Consider the following 23,957-nt stretch of genomic DNA (forward strand, 5'->3'; position numbering starts at 1 on the left):
CAATGTATCCTACAGGAATCATCCACACCAGAAATGCGATGCACTATCTCGTGGCCACAGGTAATGCCGTGTCTCCCCTGTGACCGCCCCTTAGGTCGGGCCCACAGTGGTACGAGGGCCGAAGACAGTCTATCCTGTGGAGTATTGCCCCCCGAGCGGGGTGTTGGCGTCTGTATTGAGTGCTCCACTCCCCGGCTCCCACTCTAGCCCCTCACCCCCGCAGTGGTGCCCCCCAGCCGCCCGCGCCGAGGCGGGGAGGGGAAAAAGGCGGCAACGTGGGTTATTCCACTCTGGTAGGTCCGCAAATGCTCGCCAGTAGGGGCCTTTACGGGTGCGGGCTGGAAGGGTCTGCTGTATTGTTAGCAATGTGACATGCCACCATCGTTTGACCCCCGCATGCCGCACCCGCCTGCGAGTTCCTCACAGCCCAATGGGATAGTTAGTGGCCTCGTCCACGAGTGTGTTGGGCCCTCGCGCCCTGGGGTGTCCGTCCCGTATGTTGTATGCCCTCCAAGGGGGTAGGGGGTCCGCCCTTCGGTGTTGCTTGCCCGATGGGGGCTCAGTGCTACGCCCCGTGCTCTGTGGTGGGTACACTCCTAACCCTCAACGTCGGTGCTCGGGCCCTCAGGGGATTGTTCGCAGCCCTCTGCGCTGCGTTGTGGAGACTGGATAGCCCCAGACCTGTAGTCGGGTCCGTGCACTGTAGTCGGGGCTCTCCTATCACGGCTCCCCCGGCAATCCCTCGTTTTCGCGGGTTTGGGCAATGCTTATGCGTGTGTGTCCCCGCCTGCCGCTGATCCCTCACCTCTGGGCTGCTTGTAGTCGCACTGTGGGCTGGGGATTGCGGTAGATCGCTAGGCCTCGCCTCCGGCTCGCGGTCAGATCTGGGTACCCTTCGTCTCTGTACAGCTGCGGCACGGCAAACGAGCACTGCTACCTCGTGCGTCACACCCTCCGTGCTGTCTTGGGCATAAGCGACCTTCCAGGACCACCTCAGCGGCAGACAGTATGGGACGTCAGGGCCTCCTGTACATTCCCAGCCAGCGCAATGTCCATCGCCGGCGCTATGATCGCTGTTCATTCAGCATCCGGCCTCATAAATCGTGCCGCTCACCTCGCGGTGCTGCCCCACAGGTGTCCGCCGTGCTCCGGTGGTTGTAGTCGGCAGTGGATTTTCCAGCGGGCAGTGGTGTCTCTGGCTCGCCCCGGGGCAGTGTCACTTCCGGTCCGCCTCCGAGTGCACTGGAGGCCGCGGCTTCCTTTCTGCTGCCAGGCCTCTTCGGGCCCCGTCACTGCACTAGGATATACGGTGCAGTGTGAGGTTCTCGGTCACTGAAAGTCCCTCCAGGCGTAGCCGGCAGCGGTTCCGTAGTACATAGGTGCGGGGTAAGGGTCAGCTATCAGGTTTACAGGACATATGCCAGAATTTTAGGGCATTTCAGACGGAGCGAGCTCAGCTCACGTCTGCCATGTTCGGCTGCTAGCCACGCCCCCCTAAGAGATTCATAAGTGTTGATCTGTGGACTCCTGCGAGGTAGTTCTTGTACGACAATCCCACTGATTAAGGTTTCAACAAGTAATGTGAATGATAGTAGTCAAACAAATCCCTTGTAGACGACTTTACCCTGTACTGAATATTGCCCAAGCCTACAAGGGTTGATTGGGTTACCCTTTTTAGAATCATTAACCAACATACTCGCACATGAGAGTAAAGTACTTATCAGAAAGAAGTTCACCCACAGCTGTCGATGCTGTCAAGACAGGACTTGTTTGAAAATCCTCCCTTTGCGATCCATAGCCTGTACATCAGACACTCGTTTACAAGAGTTGAGACATAAGAGCGTAGTCAATTTGTATGACAATTGTTTTCTCATTAGATATGTATTGTACCGCCAAGATTCCAAAAACCACAGGACTACGTTAACATCCCACAAAACCGAATATTTAGGAAAATGGGTCCTGACCATACAAATGCCTCTCAACAATTTACATACTATGAGGTGTTCACCCACTTGTTTACCCAAATTACCTGCCGAAATTGCAGACCTAAAATTGTTAACAGACCTATACTCAAAGCCTGCAGAAGCCAGAGAGGACAAGAACTTTATGATCAAACTGCAATCCGCTCCAACGGGATCTGCACCCTGTTAACGGCAACAGCCACTCCAGCATTTCCAAGCAGAAGGGTAGCGCTTGTGAGTTCCCGAGGACAAAGCTTGACTGATAAAATCATTTGCCTTCTGCGAAAGTCCTGGGATACTCCTTCTGTCCCTGAAAATCACCAGGCTACTAGAGAGAGTTGTTGTGACAGGATCAATGGATCAGGAGAACCCTCTAGGTCCAGAAGGAGATTTCAGCGAAACAGAAGCAGAATGGGACAGGCACAGGAAAACTTCAGAAGAACTAGAAACCATGCTTGCACTCTCCAAAATGGAGTCACCAACACCAGCTCCACTTGCAGGTGGTGCAATTGCGTCAGCACCCTGGGATAATCAAAAAGGGGGTGGGGGGGGGGAGCAAAGCACGGACTAGGAGTCCAGTCCTGAAAAAAAGCATTTGTGGCTTGGGTTTCTAGATTTGGACGCTAGATGAAAAAAGTCAGAAGCTGGCAGTTGAGGCTAGAAGCAAAAACGTCCACTAATCAAGGACCCCATAGGCAATCCAGCACATGAAATACTGGTGGATGAAGCATCCAGTCGCTAAAATCTCAAAGGTGACTGGACTGCCGATCCGTGGCAGCATTGCTCTGGCCTGGTAGGTATTCCCCCGCCACCGACATCCGATGCTAGATACAAAAATTGTAAAAATCCATGGCAGACATCCTGTGCATTAGAAGAAGTATGCAGCAATATAACCTTTCTGGGGAAAGACTTCAAATCGCAAATTAACCTTCCTGGATTTCTATGCAGTTGATGTGGAGAGTCAGTGCCTCCTGGGACCACCGACCTGCAGTCTACACAGGACCAGCACAGCTCCCCAAAGAATGCACTTAACTGGCTGCAAAGCAGCAAAGAAAGGGGAAGCTGGGTTGCTACAAGTGGGTTATATAGGGCTGGGTGTCCATGGTTGATCAGGTGACGGTGATGGAGTCATGGTAAATGTAGTGTTTTGAAACTTTTAATTTTATTGACTCCTGTTTTTGAAGAGTAAAGAAAGAAGCAAAAACGGAGCCTCCAGTCTTGACATATAATTATGGTAAACTGTTGGTACTACTAGAGTTCACGTATAGGATGTAGGTATAGCAAGCAGGCTTTGATGGCCTTCTTGTGATGGAATGATATGTTTTACAGTAAGGATATCCACACCCTCAGCTCGCAGTGACTTTGTGCTTGTCTTCTAGGAATGTGTATGCAAGTGGGTTGATTATATCCAAGATGTCCATGTGAGTAAATACCCACCCACGGTCTCTTGCGGTCGCCTCACGTCCACCCTGCTATGATTGAGGTAGTGGCCAAGTTGGTCCGAGGGCCTGTGTTCCTGGCGGGTGAAGTTCTGGAATGTGTCATCACCTTCACTAATCCCTTGTCATCACTTTCAACTTCAGCAACCAGGTAGCGTATGCAGGTTCAATGTGCTCATGGTTGGCAAGAACCTACTCTAGCTCTGCTGAATAACTTGGATCCTCCTCATTGTGAACTAGATGGTTGAGCAGTGCTTCTGTTGTTAGCAAACATTACTTAGCATCCCAGGTTAGATGTCCTGCACTGTACAACTGAGGTTGGCAATTAGGAATATTCATCCTGGATGAGGAGGGACCTGAACCATTAGATCTAGGACATTTTAGAACATTTTGTGTCCAGGAAGTGAAGTCCGAAGACCGAAAAGCAAAGGCTTCCAAACTAGAGGGAGCGCTGCCATGCAGTCCTGTTTTTTGAGGCAGAAGAACCTGACTTGTATAGCAGGGTGCTCAGCCATGCACTTCACACAAGGACCATGACACTTGTTGGAGGGAGATGTACCATGCTTGTGAGGATGCGCCCTCTGTAGGAGGGAGCTGTGGCGTGCTTGTGAGGATGCAGACTCGCCCTCTGTCGGAGGGAGCTGTGACGTGCTCGTGAGGAGGATGACTCGCTCTTCGTAGGAGGGAGCTGTGCCGTGCTTGTGAGGATGAGAACACGCTCTTTGTAGGAGGGAGCTGTGCCGTGCTTGTGAGGAGGAGGACGCGCTCTTTGTAGGAGGGAGCTGTGCCGTGCTTGTGAGGAGGAGGACGCGCTCTTTGTAGGAGGGAGCTGTGCCGTGCTTGTGAGGAGGAGGACGCGCTCTTTGTGAAGGGAGCTGTGCCGTGCTCATGAGGAGGAGGAGGACGACTCGCTCTTCGTAGGAGGGAGCTGTGCCGTGCTTGTGAGGATGAGAACACGCTCTTTGTAGGAGGGAGCTGTGCCGTGCTTGTGAGGAGGAGGACGCGCTCTTTGTAGGAGGGAGCTGTGCTGTGCTTGGGAGGATGCAACCTCTGTCGCAGGGACCTGTGGCGTGCTTGTGAGGATACGCCCTCTGCATGAGGGAGCTGTGCCATGCTTGTGAGTAGGAGGACGCCCTCTGCATGAGGGAGCTGTGCCATGCTTGTGAGGAGGATGCGCCCTCTGTCGGAGGGAGCTGTGCCGTGCTTGTGAGGATACGCCCTCTGCATGAGGGAGCTGTGCCATGCTTGTGAGGAGGACGCGCCCTCTGTCGGAGGGAGCTGTGCCGTGCTTGTGAGGATAAGGGTGCACCCTATGCAGGTGGGAGCTGTGCCGTGCTTGTGAGGTGGAGGATGCACTTTATGTAGGAGGGAGTTCTGCATGCTTTTGAGGATGAGTAGGACGCGCCCGCTGTGCCATTCTTGTGAGGATGCAGATGCGCCCTTTGTAAGAGGTAGCCGTGCTTGTGATGAGGATGCGCCCTCTGTTGGCAGGAGCTGTGCAGTGCTTATGAGGATTCGCACCCTGTAGATGGGAGCTGTGCTGTCCTTGTGAGGATGAGGACTCGCCCTCTGTAGGACGGAGCTGTGCAGTGCTTATGAGGATTCGCACCCTGTAGATGGGAGCTGTGCTGTGCTTGTGAGGAGGAGGACACGCTCTTTGTAGGAGGGAGCTGTGCCGTGCTTGTGAGGATGAGGACACGCTCTGTGTAGGAGGGAGCTGTGCCGTGCTTGTGAGGATGAGGACACGCTCTTTGTAAGAGGTAGCCGTGCTTGTGATGAGGATGCGCCCTCTGTTGGCAGGAGCTGTGCGGTGCTTATGAGGATTGGCACCCTGTAGAAGGGAGCTGTGCTGTGCTTGTGAGGAGGAGGACACTCTCTTTGTCGGAGGGAGCTGTGCTGTGCTTGTGAGGAGGAGGACACTCTCTTTGTAGGAGGGAGCTGTGCTGTGCTTGTGAGGAGGAGGACAGGCTCTTTGTAGGAGGGAGCTGTGCGTGGTTGTGAGGAGGACACGCTCTTTGTAGGAGGGAGCTGTGCCATGCTTGTTAGGAGGAGGACGCGGAGGGAGCTGTGCTGTGCTTGTGAGGAGGACTCGCTCTTTGTAGGAGGGAGCTGTGCCGTGCTCATGAGGAGGAGGACGACTCGCTCTTTGTAGGAGGGAGCTGTGACGTGCTCATGAGGAGGATGACCCGCTCTTCGTAGGAGGGAGCTGTGCCGTGCTTGTGAGGATGAGAACACGCTCTTTGTAGGAGGGAGCTGTGCCGTGCTTGTGAGGAGGAGGACGCGCTCTTTGTAGGAGGGAGCTGTGCTGTGCTTGGGAGGATGCAACCTCTGTCGCAGGGACCTGTGGCGTGCTTGTGAGGATAAGCCCTCTGCATGAGGGAGCTGTGCCGTGCTTGTGAGGATGAGGACACGCTCTTTGTAAGAGGTAGCCGTGCTTGTGATTAGGATGCGCCCTCTGTTGGCAGGAGCTGTGCAGTGCTTATGAGGATTCGCACCCTGTAGAAGGGAGCTGTGCTGTGCTTGTGAGGAGGAGGACACGCTCTTTGTAGGAGGGAGCTGTGCTGTGCTTGTGAGGAGGAGGACACGCTCTTTGTAGGAGGGAGCTGTGCGTGGTTGTGAGGAGGACACTCTTTGTAGGAGGGAGCTGTGCCGTGCTTGTGAGGAGGAGGACGCACTCTTTATAGGAGGGAGCTGTGCTGTGCTTGTGAGGAGCAGGACACGCTCTTTGTAGGAGGGAGCTGTGCGTGGTTGTGAGGAGGACACGCTCTTTGTAGGAGGGAGCTGTGCCGTGCTTGTGAGGAGGAGGACGCGCTCTTTGTAGGAGTGAGCTGTGCTGTGCTTGGGAGGATGCAACCTCTGTCGCAGGGACCTGTGGCGTGCTTGTGAGGATACGCCCTCTGCATGAGGGAGCTGTGCCGTGCTTGTGAGGATGAGGACACGCTCTTTGTAAGAGGTAGCCGTGCTTGTGATGAGGATGCGCCCTCTGTTGGCAGGAGCTTTGCAGTGCTTATGAGGATTCGCACCCTGTAGAAGGGAGCTGTGCTGTGCTTGTGAGGAGGAGGACACGCTCTTTGTAGGAGGGAGCTGTGCTGTGCTTGTGAGGAGGAGGACACGCTCTTTGTAGGAGGGAGCTGTGCTGTGCTTGTGAGGAGGAGGGCACGCTCTTTGTATGAGGGAGCTGTGCGTGGTTGTGAGGAGGACACGCTCTTTGTAGGAGGGAGCTGTGCCGTGCTTGTGAGGAGGAGGACGGGCTCTTTGTAGGAGGGAGCTGTGCTGTGCTTGTGAGGAGGGGGACACGCTCTTTGTAGGAGGGAGCTGTGCGTGGTTGTGAGGAGGACACGCTCTTTGTAGGAGGGAGCTGTGCCGTGCTTGTGAGGAGGAGGACGCGCTCTTTGTAGGAGGGAGATGTGCTGTGCTTGAGAGGATGCAACCTCTGTCGCAGGGACTTGTGGCGTGCTTGTGAGGATACGCCCTCTGCATGAGGGAGCTGTGCCGTGCTTGTGAGGATGAGGACACGCTCTTTGTAAGAGGTAGCCGTGCTTGTGATGAGGATGCGCCCTCTGTTGGCAGGAGCTGTGCAGTGCTTATGAGGATTCGCACCCTGTAGAAGGGAGCTGTGCTGTGCTTGTGAGGAGGAGGACACGCTCTTTGTAGGAGGGAGCTGTGCGTGGTTGTGAGGAGGACACGCTCTTTGTAGGAGGGAGCTGTGCGTGGTTGTGAGGAGGAGGACACGCTCTTTGTAGGAGGGAGCTGTGCTGTGCTTGTGAGGAGGAGGACACGCTCTTTGTAGGAGGGAGCTGTGCGTGGTTGTGAGGAGGAGGACGCGCTCTTTGTAGGAGGGAGCTGTGCGTGGTTGTGAGGAGGAGGACACGCTCTTTGTAGGAGGGAGCTGTGCGTGGTTGTGAGGAGGAGGACGCGCTCTTTGTAGGAGGGAGCTGTGCAGTGCTTGTTAGGAGGAGGACGCGCTCTTTGTAGGAGGGAGCTGTGCAGTGCTTGTGAGGATGAGGACTCGCCCTTTGTAGGAGGGAGCGGTGCAGTGCTTATGAGGATTCGCACCCTGTAGAAGGGAGCTGTGCTGTACTTGTGAGGAGGAGGACGCGCTCTTTGTAGGAGGGAGCTGTGCGTGGTTGTGAGGAGGAGGACGCGCTCTTTGTAGGAGGGAGCTGTGCGTGGTTGTGAGGAGGAGGACACGCTCTTTGTCGAAGGGAGCTGTGCGTGGTTGTGAGGAGGAGGACGCGCTCTTTGTAGGAGGGAGCTGTGCAGTGCTTGTGAGGAGGAGGACGCGCTCTTTGTAGGAGGGAGCTGTGCCGTGCTTGTGAGGATGAGGACGCGCTCTTTGTAGGAGGGATCTGTTCTGTGCTTGTGAGGAGGAGGACACGCTCTTTGTAGGAGGGAGCTGTGCTGTGCTTGAGAGGATGCAACCTCTGTCGCAGGGACTTGTGGCGTGCTTGTGAGGATACGCCCTCTGCATGAGGGAGCTGTGCGTGGTTGTGAGGAGGAGGACACGCTCTTTGTAGGAGGGAGCTGTGCAGTGCTTGTGAGGAGGAGGACACGCTCTTTGTAGGAGGGAGCTCTGCAGTGCTTTTGAGGAGCAGGACGTGCTCTTTGTAGGAGGGAGCTGTGCAGTGCTTGTGAGGATGAGGACTTGCTCTTTGTAGAAGGGAGCTGTGCTGTGCTTGTGAGGAGGAGGACACGCTCTTTGTAGGAGGGAGCTGTGCTGTGCTTGTGAGGAGGAGGACGCGCTCTTTGTAGGAGGGAGCTGTGCGTGGTTGTGAGGAGGAGGACTCGCTCTTTGTAGGAGGGAGCTGTGCGTGGTTGTGAGGAGGAGGACACACTCTTTGTAGGAGGGAGCTGTGCGTGGTTGTGAGGAGGAGGACGTGCTCTTTGTAGGAGGGAGCTGTGCAGTGCTTGTGAGGAGGAGGACGCCCTCTTTGTAGGAGGGAGCTGTGCTTGTGAGGATGAGGACGCGCTCTTTGTAGGAGGGAGCTGTGCTGTGCTTGTGAGGATGAAGACTCGCCCTCTGTAGGAGGGAGCTGTGCAGTGCTTATGAGGATTCGCACCCTGTAGAAGGGAGCTGTGCTGTGCTTGTGAGGAGGAGGACACGCTCTTTGTAGGAGGGAGCTGTGCTGTGCTTGTGAGGAGGAGGACTCGCCCTCTGTAGGAGGGAGCAGTGCAGTGCTTGTGAGGAGGAGGACGCGCTCTTTGTAGCAGGGAGCTGTGCAGTGCTTGTGAGGATGAGGACTCGCCCTCTGTAGGAGGGAGCTGTGCAGGAGGGCAATGCGCCACACAGGCATGCACGTTATGCAGTGAACTGTGCATACATACATGCAAGTGACAGATTAGTGATTTGTGTAGGATGGGGCCCGGGCTCCACGCAGACATGCATGTTGCACAGAGGACTGTGTATGCAGGCATGCAAGTTTGGCAAATTAGTATCTTGTGTAGGAGGTCAGTGCACCACACAGTAATGCATGTTGCACAGAGGACGGTGTATGTGGACATGGAATTGTGACAGATTAGTGTATTGTTTAGGAGGAGGGCAGTGCTCCCTCCACGCAGGCATGCATGTTGTAGAGAGGACTGTGTATGCGGACATGCAAGTGAGTCACATATGATCTTATGAAGGATTAAAATGTAAAGTGAAAGAGCCACACCCACATGTCGTTTTTGCTGCTATGTTGCATGGAAGCCTTAAGTGGTGTTGCTGCACATGTGTGAACACGGTCTGTGTGCACATCCCAGTGTTTGGGCACTCCCTCCTGTTCAAATGTAAATAGACTCCGTTGATTTTTCAAAATTTCTTTAATTTGAAAGTGTTGTCGTTAGTCTTTCGTTAGTGGATTAATTTCATCAACTTAACATGACTTTACACAAAATCATCGTCGCTCCAATGCATTTCGGGCCGGTCGCCCTTTCTCAAGGAGCTGTATGAGTTCAGCTGTCATGAGGTGCGGAACGGGATTCAATACAGGGACTCTCGAGGTCTCCGTGTTTGCTGGCTGCTAAAAACAGCTTCCGGCAGCTGTTTTTAGCGGCCAGCAAACACGGCCAGCAAACACGGAGACCTCGAGAGTCCCTGTATTGAATCCCGTTCCGCACCTCATGACAGCTGAACTCATACAGCTCCTCGAGAAAGGGCGACCGGCCCGAAATGCATTGGAGCGACGATGATTTTGTGTAAAGTCATGTTAAGTTGATGAAATTAATCCACTAACGAAAGACTAACGACAACACTTTCAAATTAAAGAAATTTTGAAAAATCAACGGAGTCTATTTACATTTGAACCAGAGGGAGTGCCCAAACACTGGGATGTGCACACAGACCGTGTTCACACATATTTAAGGCTTACATTTTGGCGCAAACGGACGGTTACGCCACCAGTTGGAGCACCTCTAACAAAACTATCCTTTAAAAATAACTATTTAAAAAGAATCTTTTTCAACAGCGCAGTGCATTGCCCATACTATTTTTTATTTTTATTTTTTTGTTACTATTTTTTTGTTGCTGCACATGTGCAATATATTTTTATTTTTTTATTTGTATTTTTTTTTCCTTTCCCGCCCCCCCCCCCCCCCCTCCCCTGGAAACCCCCCCCCCCCCCAACTTACTCTGGCTTGATGTTTTGCCAGCTTGTCGTCTCTGACGTTTTCCTGCTCCATGCCCTAATATCTATCTTGTTGGTCACTATGTTTAAGATATAGGCAGTGGTAACTCCTAAAGCCCTATTTTAAGTCCTTTATATAGTAGTTGTCTTCTAGCATTTTATTCCTAGTGAAGGTACTCGGGTGGCCAAGGGTGGATTTGGGCGCAAGTATGGGGATTGAAAATAGATCCCGATGCACCTTATACCTCATACTTTTGAGAATAAATATGCTAGGGGTTTTAAGATCTGTAATAAGATTCTGAGGTTGATTAACTAATGTTTATCTATAACAAACTACTGTTTCGTTTTCCTGAATTTAATATCGAAATTATATATCATCACCCAAGTGTAAATACTTTGTGTTTTCCCTTTTATTTATTTATCCCTTTCCCTTTCCCATTGTGAGTTTTGTTCTTTTTCTTGTTTTTCTTATCTATTTTATTTTCACACCCTTTTTTTATCTTAATTCCTTTTCTATTATTTTTTCATTTAACAGATTGCTGTTATTTATTTATTTATTTAAATATATATATATATATATTTTTTTTAACAAAGATTTTCACACTTGATCCGGAGGGTTTGCGTGTTCGCTAATAGTGACAAGTAGCTCATCAGCTTCAAAGGGAGACTTGACATTGTACATTTTGTTATTGTACATTACCCTTAGAAAGGCAGGGAATCTTATTTGAACAGTAGCTCCTAGACTTCTGAATTTTTCCATCCATTGGCCTAGTTCCCACTGTCTATCCAGTGTAGTTTTGGACAGGTCCGATCTCACTTCAAAAGAGAAATCTAAAGTTTTCAAAGTCTTGGCTTTGAGGGCTGAAGTCAAAATCCTCTCTTTTAGAGAATATGTTAAGAAATTCACCAGGATCTTCCTTGGTTTATCTCTACCAGGTTTAAGGCGGAACGGATCCCGGTGTACCCTCTGAATGTCTGTTTCTATCTCGGACAAAGATTCGTCCATATTTAGAGAGTCCTTTAATATAGTTGCGACAAAGTTCTTTAGGTCTCCGCCTTCCTTCCCCTCCGGTATTTTTAGGAGCCTTAAGTTATTTCGTCTAGAAAAGTTTTCTAGGGATTCAACCCTCTCTTTTACTGTATTGCCTTCTCGTCTTAATGTTTGAATCTTTCCCTCGGCAACCTCCAGTTTTGCCTTGAGTTCTTCAACACAATTCTCTAGACCCCCTGTTCTTAGTGAGAGACCGTCCACCTTAGACTCTAAATTTTCACACATTGTACGGATCTCTGATTGAGTGAGTCTGGATTCCTCGAAACATCGCTTTGATTCCTCAGATCCGTTTCTAATCTCTTTCCTCATGCTAAGAAGTATGGCTTGAATGGTATCATCTCTGCCATTATCTTCACCATTATCTTCGCAGCCCCCACTGCATTGATCCAAGTCTTTTGTATTACTTCCCACTGCTTCAGTGAGGGCTTGCTGTTCCAGAGGAGAAGTTGCATCAGCAACTCGGTCTACTGGGTCCCCCATCTCTATACCTCTAGCTGGCTCTCCTTCAGCTTCTAGTTTTCCTTCCTTATCTCCCAGATTACCGAATATAGCTGTAGGAGTTATAAGTCCAGCCTCCACCACCGACGTGGATGCAGTTTGTGCACAGGGAGGTTTTTGGGCCTCTTGATTTATGTTTAAGACCTGGGGGAGGACCTTAAAATAAGACTTCAGTGAGGGTGTGATTCGAGGGATATTTTTAGCTTTTGTTTTGGAGCCCCCCTTATTCAAACCGGCCTTATGCGGCAGCTCCTTTGGAGCGGTATAACGCAACTGACGTTCCTTACCCATCTTCGATAACCTTAGAGCAGGAGGTTGAAATGTATCAGTTGTAACCTCGTGATCCAATTCGGCCTCAGACTCACTCAAACTCTGCGTGGGGCTGCTCCCCTAGACTTTTTTCGGTTCCCTGCGCTTGGGCTATATCACTAGAACCTTTAGCGGCAACTAATTATTTGCCTTTATTGCTGCCTTTTCCCTTCCCCTTAGCCTTTCGCTTCCCCAGGGTTCTAGCTGTAGATATATGTGAGGTCTCACTTAATATCTGGCTAGAAGTTTGTTGTGCGTTAAATCTAAAGGTTTTAGGTGTGGGGTCTGGATTTTGCAAGCAGTGATAACCCTGTATGTCTATGGGGTCTATGGGGTCCTGGCTATCAATAGACTGTAGCTCACCTCTCAAAGCAGACAACGCCCTCCCCCTCTGCTGGTCCCCCTTACCGCACCAAGTAGTTGTTGCCACTTTTTTTGCTGATATGTTGTACACCGCTGCCCTTCTACTTCTTCGGAGCTCCACGGCTGCGTCACCCCAGCGGTAAGGTGCAGGGGAAAAAAGCACCCCCCAGCACATTGGTAGCTCTATCCAGGCTTGTTTTTAATGCAGCACTAGTACTTTTCCTGTGCCGTCTGGTTTTCAAACTCTTCCTAGGTATAGCAGAGCAGCACACCGTTTGCCACACCAGATTACAGCACCATGTGTATAGACCAACCTGACCCTAGCCTGGGCCTGCTCGAATTGTCTCAACCTACAGGCAATGTCTCAGTGATGACAAAAATCGAATGAGAATTAACGCCTTCTGCTCTGCACAACGAGCTTCGGTGTTGCCAAGTAATATTGCTCTCTTGTTTTGTGTTATTCCACTGCGAGCGCTCTCCTCCAGCGCCTGAATACCTGCTCGCTTTCTTAACACACAGGTCGCTTTTTAATAGCAATGTCTCAGTAAACTACTGTACACTCCCGGACCAGAGTTTCTTTGAAACGCAGCGCACTCACGCTGTTCTCAGCTGTTCTCAGCCGGCTGTAGTACACCGCGGGCCTGGAGCTCCGCCCGCCTTCTCACTCCCCTTCAGCTACGGTGTCTCCGGAGCCCACTCCAATCCCCCGCTACAGAACAGAAAGTTTCTCGGTGGTTTTGGGGCTTAGATTGCTTTCAATAGGAACGCCTCGGTTCGCCTCAGCCCGTTTTCCTGCGCCGTTCTCAGGACACCGCATCCCCGCAGCTCAGGCGGCTGCAGCACGCCGCGGGCCCCGAGAGCCCGGAGCTCCACTCGCCTTCTCCCTCTCGCTCAGCAACCCAGCCTCCGGAGCTCTCTCCAAACCTCTGCTGCGCATTCACAAGTTACTCACTGTTCCGCTGTTCCACTGCTCCACTGCTCGCAGAAAACCAAGAAGGCCAACGCTGCTAGTTCATGCGCCAGGGCATATCTCCTGGAGCTCCGTCAAAGACGAGCGCACCGCTCTAGCTATCGGCCGCCATGTTTTCTGCACATGTGCAATATTAGCAATAGATATTACTAGGAGCCGAACGAATGCTCTCTCATCCAACAAGGGCGAGAGGGTCTGCATGTTGTGGTGGGAGTTAGCTATGGCGAGGAGAGCGGTGGGTGGTCAGAAACTAAAATCCGAAGCCATAGAAGGCGCACCTCAATAGATTGCTTTCTCTTCTGCAGATTGTTTTTGAACTTGCTTGGCAGCCTAGTGTTTGAGCACGTGAGTGGGTATTCTTGAAGGCTGCTTCGTAGGTTTGCTGATTCAGTGTCTTCATGGGGACATCATGTTATTCTCTGGCATTATTGCTGTCACGTGAAACACAGAAAAGAAATTGATGAAATGTCAATGTCATTTTAAAGCTTTGAGTATTAGCGGGAAGCAACTAACTCGCCGTTCCAGGTCAGAAAGCAGCTCAGCGACTTTGTCCCTGCCTTTCCCAGATGAATGGCTAAAATAAACTTCAAATATCTCTGAATCCACTGGGTTGTGACATTGCGATTTAGGCTGTTTCTTGTGGGGTGTTTGTTTGGTTTGCACACAGTGCTATCAGTTTTAGTTCTCTACTCAAGCTAGTAACCTCACTCCCCCGTGACAGCAGAAAAGAAAGGTCTCACTGAAGCTGCTGTTTCACATGTGTTGTCCATCTCCATTGTTGAGACGGTATCACGCTCAGGATGCTTTTTCTTTTTTTATACATCTTTTTATTGCTAACAGTGACGCGATGTTTGTGTTACAATCATATAGGGTAAATTCTGGCTTAGTGTACTTGGAACAGAAGAAGAGGGGACAATTGGTGGGATACAGATATTACCACGGTATTCATTCCATTTGCCTCACCAGATGCATTTTCAACGACCTGATAAGATGCCTTCCATGTAAGCATGTCCCATCTCTGCCTCTTTATGTGTGTGACATGCATTCTACTGCTTCTGAGCAGCAGAAGGTGTCTGCTCTCCCAAAGGCTCAGATGTGGCTTCTGACGGGGGGCTTTGGGCCACTTCTCATTTAGAAGTACTGTCTCGATATCTTATCGACATACTTTGCATCTTTAAGTAGGAACGTACTGCTTAACAAAAACCTTTTTGGAGATTTATGAATGTCCTAGAATACACCTGCTCTCTCTCCCTCTATTTTCTGCAAGTTATGACACGGACTATAAGTGGGAGTAAGCTTTGTGCATGTCATTTCTGCATTTGTGAAAGCATGTTATTGGCAAAACTACATTGGTGTGTGATTGGAAAGACCAGAGAATCCAAGATATGGTGGTTAGTGTCAAATAGGAGAAGGTTGAGGTCTTGAAGCCCATTTGGACCTGTGGTACCAGTACTGGGACACTCACACTCTCCATTGTTCTTTGCAGTGAGATCTTGGCATGGGCCAGTGCCCAGATTCACTGCCAGTTTCATGCCAGTGAGAACCGGGTGGTGCTGCCCCCATCTGAGAATACAAAGCATGACGTGCAGGCTGAGAACGAGACCGTCTTTGTCCCAAACCGAGGTAAACACTCTCATTTTCCCTTTTTCTTTTTTTTCTCTGTTTTGTGTCTCCTCCTCTCGCACACTTTTCCTGTCCGAGACATCTTTGTTCTGTCCTTGGCCTCCAGGTGACTCTTTACCTTCCCTGCAGTGAGAGCCCTGCTCATGGTTCCTCTCCTCAGATGTGGCACAGTCTCATAGGGTCAGATGTTCTCCAATTCATAACAGCCCTGTGTCGAGGGCGGACAGTAAAACAACTCTGTTTGGAACACTAGGGGTGTGCAAAGTTTAAAAATAGTGGGGAAAAAACAGATTTTTCTTGCAGAAAAGGGTGATATCCTGCACAATGTCCTTGGAGTTCATACTGCTTCAGAAGGTAAATCAATACTGCATGGTGTAAGCGTAGCGACTATGTGGAGGGGCCATTTGTGATGCCACACTAAATGAGACATCACAGCTCTATAGGCGCATGCTCAATGTGAGGAATCCCATCCCTACAGGAGCGCAGACGCTTGTAGAATCAATGCAGGTGCTCCACATTCCTAGACGGGTAGGACTTGCAACACCGGGGCACAGGTCCTCATTTTTACTCCCCTTGAGTAAATGCTCACTCTCAGAGTGGATTCATTGACCCGCGTGTGCTGTGATTTACAACCGGGTTCAGTGACTGAGGTTGTGAGAGTAATGTTGTATTTACATGAGGAGTGGGTGGTGTGGATAAAAACATAATGAACAGTGAGACCATGTGTGTGGGTGATTGCTGAATGTACCAGAGGACTGTTGTCACTCTCTGTCTGTCCCACAGGTGAACGCGGTCAGTGTATCCTCTCAACTCCCCCAAAGATCCTTTTCTGTGACCTGCGACTGGACCCAGGAGAATCCAAATCTTGTAAGTAAATTGTTATCCTTTTACTGCCAGTATGAGGGCTGAGAGTACACATGGCTTGTGAGAGTCGATGATGAAATGAGCAAATGATTCACCAGGAGCAATCCACTCTTACCTACAAAATTCAACCTCCAGTATCAGCAGTGCAGCTAACTTCAGCCAGAGCTATCTTTCAGTCTCGCCCCAAGTCTTCAGTCTTAAGCAGCATCAGTGCTACAGGCGCTGGATCAATGGAACCACTTGACCCCCAGTATTCAATGCTAGATAAGTTGAGTGCTCTGAGCACAGACTGGTAATCCTCTCAGGATAGCACCAGTGCTGCAGGCCCAGGCCAGGGGTGTGTCTCCCTCATACAGAGTTGTCAATCCCAAATAACATTAGCACTGTCCCAATTGTTGATTTCAAACTACATTAACGCTGTAGACCCAAGCTGGCAGTCACTCGCCCTTGCCAGCTATCTAAACCCAACTGTCCATATGAATTAACTTCTGTGGCAGGTGCCTACTGGGGCTCTTGTTACCGGGAATTGGCACTCGAAGAACTTTCCAACAGATGGGGCATAAATAAAGCATTCTAAGTGCACAAAGTGAGCTACTCTTCCCACTGAGGACATATTTCAAAGTAATGGAAGCCAGTGATGTTGTTTCTGCACAGTTGGCCTCACAAATTGTCTAAAGTGCCTCAGTTGTTAAAATCCTCTGGATAGCCACTTTTTCTGAAAGTATAAAAGTCTTCCTTCACCTCTATATTCTGCTCATTTCGCTTTCTTTTCCCCGCCTTCACTGTAGATTACCACATATACAATAGGACTCGCTTGAAAGGAAATGACTTATTATAGAGATGTCTGGTGTAGATTCAGGTCTGGCTCTGCTGCTGCAAACACACATGTTCTGACAGTAGTCCTTAATAAAGGAAGTAAAGTTCTCTAGCTTTAATTGAGTCCTGAAATAACTGATGCAGAAAGACGTATGCATAGGCAAGCACACCCCCACCCTCCTCGAGGCCTCTACTGCTTCTTCGCTCCTCTGGTTTCCTTAGTTTATATGGAGCCTCGTAACCAGACTTCACGCCGTTGAGCTGACCTTCCAGTAGGCCCTGCAGGCAGAGTGTTGGTGTTGTGCCTGCAGAGCTTCCAAGAAAGTCCAGGCCAGCACCAGGGCCCATGGCAGGAGCGGCTCGGGCCTTGAGACCTGATGAGAGAAGCTGAGTATAGCCCCTTAACATTCCTATTGACAACTTTGAATGGCTTCAGATTGGTCGGTCTCCGCTTCATATGCCAAGTTGACCATCTGTCACCGTCCCTCTCAACCTCTATTGCCCTCTGCCCACAAATGCCCCAGACTTTACCACATGTTCCTGTCAGACACTTATTTCAAATCCAACTGTCCTTGGTGATTGACCTACATCATTACATCCCAAACCTAGAAGTTGAAGTTGAAGTTGAAGGGTTTTGTAAAGCACTCTACTAACAAACGGTTTCTTGGCGCTGCAGAAAAACTAACCTGAGGGAAGCAGGGGAGGAACTACAGTGGGTAAGCTAGGGTGAAGAGGTGAGTTTTAAGAGCTTTGTGAAAGTCCATGTAGATGGAAATGGATCTAAGGGTGAAGGGAAGTGCGTTCCACAAAAGGGGGGCAAGGGTAAAAAAGCTAGAACCGCCAAGTTTTTTCCTTCGGTAGTTAGGTACGCTAAGGAGGATCTGGGTAGAGGAGCGAAGGCTTCTGCTAGGGACATAGGCCTTGATCTTTGATGTAATGAAGTTAGGAGCCGTACCGGCCAATGACATAAAGATCAGGCAGCCCATCTTGAATAGGGAACGTTCCAAGATGTGAAGCCAGTGAAGGGCCTTTAGCAGGGGAGAGATGTGATGGAATTTCGGAAGTCTGTGAATGAGGCGGGCTGCCTGGTTTTGGATAAGCTGCAAGCGACGGCGCTCGTATGCGGGAATACCAACATACAGGCCGTTGCCATAGTCCAGGCAAGATAGAATCATGGCCAAGATGATAAGTTTGAAGGCTTTAGCAGAGAAGAGACGGGAAATTTTACGGATGATTCTGGGGGTCAGGAAGCAAGATGAGACTACTGAGCTCATCTGGGGACGCATAGAGAGGTCTTGACTGACTTTAATGCCCAGGGTTTTCACAGAGGCGGAGGGTAAAGGGGGGGAGCCAAGGGCAGGGGGCCTGAAGGCAGGAGTCCAAGGGTTAGAAGGCCCACCGATCAGGACCAACTCCGTCTTATCAGGGTTCAGTTTTAATTGATTAAGGTTCATCCAGTCGTAGATGAATGTCAGAGCGGAACCATATAGGAATATTTGATGTTTGCTACATCCATTGAGTGCACATTGGTAGAGTTTCTTATCTGCACTAGTATTTTGCAGCCCTTTACGAAGTATGTCACTGATCTGAGCACTTCTATCCCTTGTGTCACTCAGACTCGTACTGCGAGACGCTCCCCGTGGATGGCCCGCCATCATTCCGTGGGCAGTCCGTCAAGTATGTGTACAAGCTAACCATCGGATGCCAGCGTGTCAACTCTCCAATAAAACTGCTGAGGGTGCCTTTCCGAGTTCTACTTCTTCATGGTAAGTGGGAGGGAAAGGGAGGCTCTTTTTTTTTTCTTGTGCATAATGAGAAAGAAGAAAAGTCTCTGAACAAATGTTACTTCACCTCTATTGTTCCATAGGTGATTTCAGCATCAATCCCCCTCACTGCTCTGATAACACTTCACAGTGTGCTAGCAGATCGCTGCCCTTTTAGATTTATAGTCCCACCATGATCAGGCCAATGCCAAGCGGACCTAATATGCTGTTGCCAAACAAAATACTAGGCTCAAAATTACAAGTATTTACAAGATTTCAAGTGACATTACAAACTGAAACCCCTCTCAGATAAAATTGTGTAAATCATGCAGAGTTCATAGTGTAAAACCACTTCCTGTTGTATATCTCAGGGAGTTCAGTGTAAAACAACTTTGTGTTGTATATGTCGAGGAGTTCACAGTGTAAACCACTTCCTGCTGTATATCTTAGAGTTGACAGTGTATAATGACTTCCTTCTGTATATGTCAGAGAGTTCACAGTGTAAAACCACTTCCTGTTGCATATGTCAGAGTTCACAGTGTAAAAGCAATTCCTGTTGCATATCTGAGAGTTCGCAGTATAATGACTTCCTGATTATATGTCAACATTTCACAGTTTAAAACCTCTTCTTATGTTTTAGAACTCTGGTTCAGGAGGTCCCAAGGCTGTCAGAAGTTACTATCCCTTATTACACTTCTGTTGTCCTGGGGCCTCTGTACTCCACCCCGTCAACCTGGGGACCAAGGTCCGCTCTTAGCACCTGCCTTTAAGAGTAAATAGAGCAGGCTAAAGCTGGATCAGGGAGGTCCTCTGAGCGCAGCAATCCTCAACATTAACACTCAAATCAAGGGCCAGATAATGCATTTATTTTTTTTATTTTTTTTAAAGGGGAACTGCACCCACACGTCCATATTGTTACACTATGGTCAAAATGACAAATGGGTAGAAGATTTGAGGTGCAATTTAAAATTGGAACCCCTCCAACAGGGGGTGGCTAACCATGTGCCGCCCTAAAGAGATATCACAAGGGACAAGTGACCCTCTCAATGTGGTCCGCTGCATTCATCTGTCAGGTACCATGCGTCAACAGCAGACTCTAATCTTAAAAACCAGCAATGATACTAAAGGTCTGCCGGAAAACAGGAGGCTTTTCGCAATCATAAAGGTTGTGTAGTCTTTGTCAAGTTGTTCACTATGTAAAATGAGACCCACACCATTTTCAGTACTAAAGCCCTCTCAGTAGAGCTTTTTAAAATGCTATTCCTGTTGCCCACATAAGATCTGGCAAGAGCTATGCTGTCAAATCAGACCTAAAAATAAGAGCTTACTAGAATGTTTATTGTATCTAGTTGTTTACCCGTAACACTATATTTGACCTTAGCCCATTACACACTTAGTGGAGGGAGTAAAGACCATCTGGGTGCATACGATATTACATGCACATTTACTAATAGAAATCCAGGTTGTGCCTACCAGACTGCACAGTGTACGGGGTGTAGGAGTGGTACATGAGGCGAGAGAGTGGTAAAGAGCAAGCGAGAGAGGGCGGTACAGAGGGAGGGAGAGCGGTACAGAGCAAGGGAGAGAGAGTTGTACAGATGGAGGGAGGGAGGGGGTACGGAGGGAGGGGGTACAGATGGAGGGAGAGAGACGGTACAGATGGAGGGAGAGAGGGGGTACAGATGGAGGGGGAGAGGGCGGAAAAGAGCAAGGGGGAGAGAGACGTGCAGAGCAAGGGTGAGAGAGTGGAGTTGAAAGAGCACCTGAACTTAAGGGAGCCAAGTGCTGGTGCACCCGTAAGCAGCAAGTTGGTTGTTCTTGTGTGCTCCTTTCATTTATGGACATTGTGTCTGGTCTCTCTAGAAGTCCGGGTTGTCTTTCTCAGTTGTACTGTGTGAGAAAGTGCCACTTTTGAAGTGGTTAACCCCCCCCCCCCTTTTTGCCTGGTTTTGATATGGTTTCAAATGTAGTGCCGAGGGTCCCTCCAACCAGGTCCACTTTGCCAGTGTGTCTTCCCTAAAAACATGTCACAATTGGTACTTCTGCCACCTGTAAGTCCCTAGTGAATGATACCCTGGCTGCCTAGGGCCTGGTAGATGAAGAGGGTACCCTGTGGCCCCCCTCACTAGGACCATGGCCCTGCAGCTTGCATGACCCTGTGAGGTGAAAAACACATGGGTACCATGCCAGCCAGCACTCCCTGGGGGTATAGGTAAGTCACCCCTCTAGCAGGTTATTTACAGTCCTACGGCAGGATGCACTTTACCACAGGTGATGGCATATCAAACATGAGAAGAGAAGCCCCTACAATACTAAAATCAATTCTTAAATATTGTAAGTGCCAGTGAAGCCAGCAGGAGTACATGGGCTGGGAACTCAACAAATTGAATTGCACAGCACCATGATGGCTTCACTGAACCCAGGAGTGTTTGGTACCAAACCACTCCTTGTAATAAATCCACACTGTTGCCAGTGTGGGATTTATTACACCATGTACTCAGAAGTGCCCCCTGAAAAACTAACAACCCTAGTGTAGGCACTGACTGTCTTAAGGCAACCTGCCACACACAGACATATTTCTGGACCCCTGAGTGGAGAGCCTCTGCTGTCTGGAACCAGAAACCATGCACATCCTGGGCAGAGGAATCACACCTCCTCCCCCAGTGCGCGACGGGGACGTTTCAAAGGCCATGTGGTATTGATTGAACTACACTTCTCTCACCTCAAAGGCCTCTTCCTGGGAGTAATTGGTTTAAAGCGCTTCTAGATCCAGAGTAAACAATATTTAGTTACTTATATCAGTTTAGTCCTTTACAAACATGTTTATGTGGTAGGAATGGTTTCAAGAGGACACGCGAGTTGTATGTTTTGGGAGAAGGCTGGAGACTATCATCCTTCGATCTTCTCCAGTGTTGGTGCTAGTTGAATGGTATAACATGCGTAACATAACATACATTTTCTAACTGATTTCTGGCTTCTGCTCTGTAATCTGTGGGTTTTAGGACAATTCTGCCAGAATATCAGTCAACCGGTCTATGACCTAAGAGTATTCCTTCACTGGCATAAGTGCTTGTTCTTAGAATTTGTTCTTTATTGTGTATTTACATGTAGTCTTTTCTCCTAATGTTCTCTAGCTGTAGTTCTGTTATTTCAAATATTATAACTTTAGGTGTCATTGCATGTATTAGTGGATGACTGTAGGAAGTTTATTAGACGGCTTTAGCATTCTTGTCTAGCACAGTCTTTAATATTAAGGAAGATCTTTAATTTTTGTCTAGAATTCATTGAGTTTCATTTTGCGACCTTGCAGTAGACAGATGCAAAGCGTTGGACGACACCTCTCTTTCTGCTTGATTGAAGCAGTGATCAGCTAAGCTGATCATGAGATGTCCCTTTCACACCTGTACATTTGTTGCTTACTTGTGGGGAGAGGAGTTGGGGGAGAGGAGTTGCCCTAACGGCTAGGGCGCTCAACCTCGGAAACTGGGTTTGAGTCTCGGTAATGACGCTGAACCTCCTGTGATTCTGGGCAAATAACTTAATCTCCCCGTGCCTAACAAAAATGAATGTGTGTCCTCATGTAACGTAACTGGTGCTATGTAAAGCGCTCTGATACCAGATTTGGGTCAAGTTTGCGCTATATAAAACTCTGAAAAAAAAAACTTGTGTATCCAACGTGCAAGAGCTGCTGGAAAGAAAGCAGCAAATGATTTTACGTTTATACGATGTTGCAAGGGCAGAGAGTAGATATGCTTTAGGAGAGTGGAATATAGTTGCATATTTTTATTTTCACGTACATTTATTTTTCTATACTTCTAAATTTCTACTTCAAAAGTCAACTGAAACCCTCAAAATTGTATAATTGCACATGATATTTAAACTAAAAAACTTTGTCTGCAGCTTCTTAACAGAATCAGTATTTAATATTTATAAAATCATGCAGAATTTTTTTCAACAAAAAAACTTGAACATTAATGAACTTCTTGACCTGTCACCAAAGCGTTTTTCTGACACGCGTATATTCCATGGTGTTTCTCAAAAGACAGTAGAAGTCCCAGATGTGTAGAATCACAGGGAAGAGTCCCATCTTTTACCATAAAACTTTACCTTAATCCCCTTGCAAAATTATCTTCCCCTCAGTCTCCAGAGAAGGTTGTCAATGCAGTTGACTTCTTTGCAGGTGATAATAATGAAGTAAAATGAATACATCCTCAAATAGTGAGCCCACTCAAAAGCACCCTTGTCTGGTATCAGTAAATGTATCTTTATCTGCTACTCCAAAATTTTACCTTTTGTTGCTGATGGGATCTATCCTAACACTAGTCAATCAGGTGCGAGCCACTGCATTTCAAGAAAACGAGCTTCTCTCTCATGAGAATTATTCCACTCTTCTCTTTCGCCTATCCCAAGCACACCTTGATCAAAATAAAGTCTGATTATTGTTCTTCGAACTTGCATGCTCTCATCCTAGTTCCAAAATCCTGTTCCTTTACAATGTGATGGCAAACACAGTTGCTATCTAAAATCGAATCACCTGTAATTATTGAATACTAACCAGCTAGTTTCAGAGGAGTCTGGTTTCACAGCAGAGTGCATCTATAAACACTTGCTCTCAAGGTGATGGAAAATGCCTTTGAGATTCTGAACGGTAGCGATGCGTCTATTCTAGTTCCATTGAGTCAACAATCAATATCATAATTTGTGTGGTCCTGATCTGTGTCTAACGTTGACACTTCTGAATTCATTCTGTCTTCAGGAATGGATTCTTATTTATGATGATCTAAGTTTCTAGTTCCCCTCCTTTTGCTCATGGGCTGACCCAGAGGTTGGTCGGATCTTCTACACTTAATAGCCTTCATGTGGAGTCTCTGGGGTCTGTGATGAGAAACCTGAACATTACTAAACACCAGAGTGCTGATGATGACCAAGTATGAGTTTCATATTGCGTTTGCAGTTCAGATTTCACGTTTTAATTGAATGTAATCGAAATCTGAAATGATATTGTCTCTCCGAAATGAAATCCCCTTTTGACCGCAATCCTCCTGCTGCATTGAAACTCTTCTGCCCACACGCTAACCTTGGCTCACTGGAAATCCGTAAATACGTGTTTTAGAATCTTTCTTGGAATGAACTCCTTCCAGGTCCATGATCTTCTTCCTTGGCCCACATTTAACTATGCAACCTCAAACCTGGTATACTTTGGCCTGTACTAGGTGGATATCTTTTGGATGGCAAAACCACTGATTCTAGCGGAGCTCTTGTAAACTGTGACTCAAACTTTGGTCTGACACGTTGACATATGGAGAGCCATACTGGCTGGTCTTCCCAATCATCCATGGTTCGGATAGAATCTGTATCACTTGTGGCATGGGAGAAATAAAATCCATATGCATGTACCAGTTATCATAGACTTCACCAGAGACTTGGACACATCTCTTTCGATGCCAGTTATCATTTATTTTATTTTTATTTTGAAAGTTTTATATAGCGCGAACAAGATCTTTGCAGATATCAGAGCGCTTTACAAGGACGAGGGGTGATAGAATAAAAGTGGGCAATAGTTAAGGTAGATAGGTGCAAGGTGCATAGTTACATAGGTAGGTCAAATAGAAGGTAATAGTTGAGGTAGTGTAGGTACAAGGTGCATAGTCAAACAGGTACGTCAATAATATCAAAGTACAGAGAGAAGGAGCAT

The 23,957-nt window shown here is 48.5% G+C and overlaps 1 protein-coding gene across 3 annotated transcripts in view; it reads left to right on the forward strand.

Moving 5' to 3' along the window:
* RGP1 (RGP1 partner of RAB6A GEF complex) overlaps nt 1-23,957 on the forward strand; it is a 96,360-nt gene that overhangs the window by 14,988 nt on the left and 57,415 nt on the right. For all 3 annotated transcript variants that reach the window (XM_086960018.1, XM_086960015.1, XM_086960017.1), the window contains exons 2-5: nt 3,341-3,551; nt 14,683-14,819; nt 15,603-15,686; nt 18,116-18,265. In XM_086960018.1, coding sequence (XP_086816144.1) covers nt 3,436-3,551; nt 14,683-14,819; nt 15,603-15,686; nt 18,116-18,265 — 487 coding nt within the window. In that variant the 5' untranslated portion in view covers nt 3,341-3,435. The remainder of the gene's footprint in view (nt 1-3,340; nt 3,552-14,682; nt 14,820-15,602; nt 15,687-18,115; nt 18,266-23,957) is intronic.

This window comes from Lissotriton vulgaris, chromosome 3_1 (assembly GCF_964263255.1).
Source record: "Lissotriton vulgaris chromosome 3_1, aLisVul1.2, whole genome shotgun sequence".
Lineage (NCBI taxonomy): Eukaryota > Metazoa > Chordata > Amphibia > Caudata > Salamandridae > Lissotriton > Lissotriton vulgaris.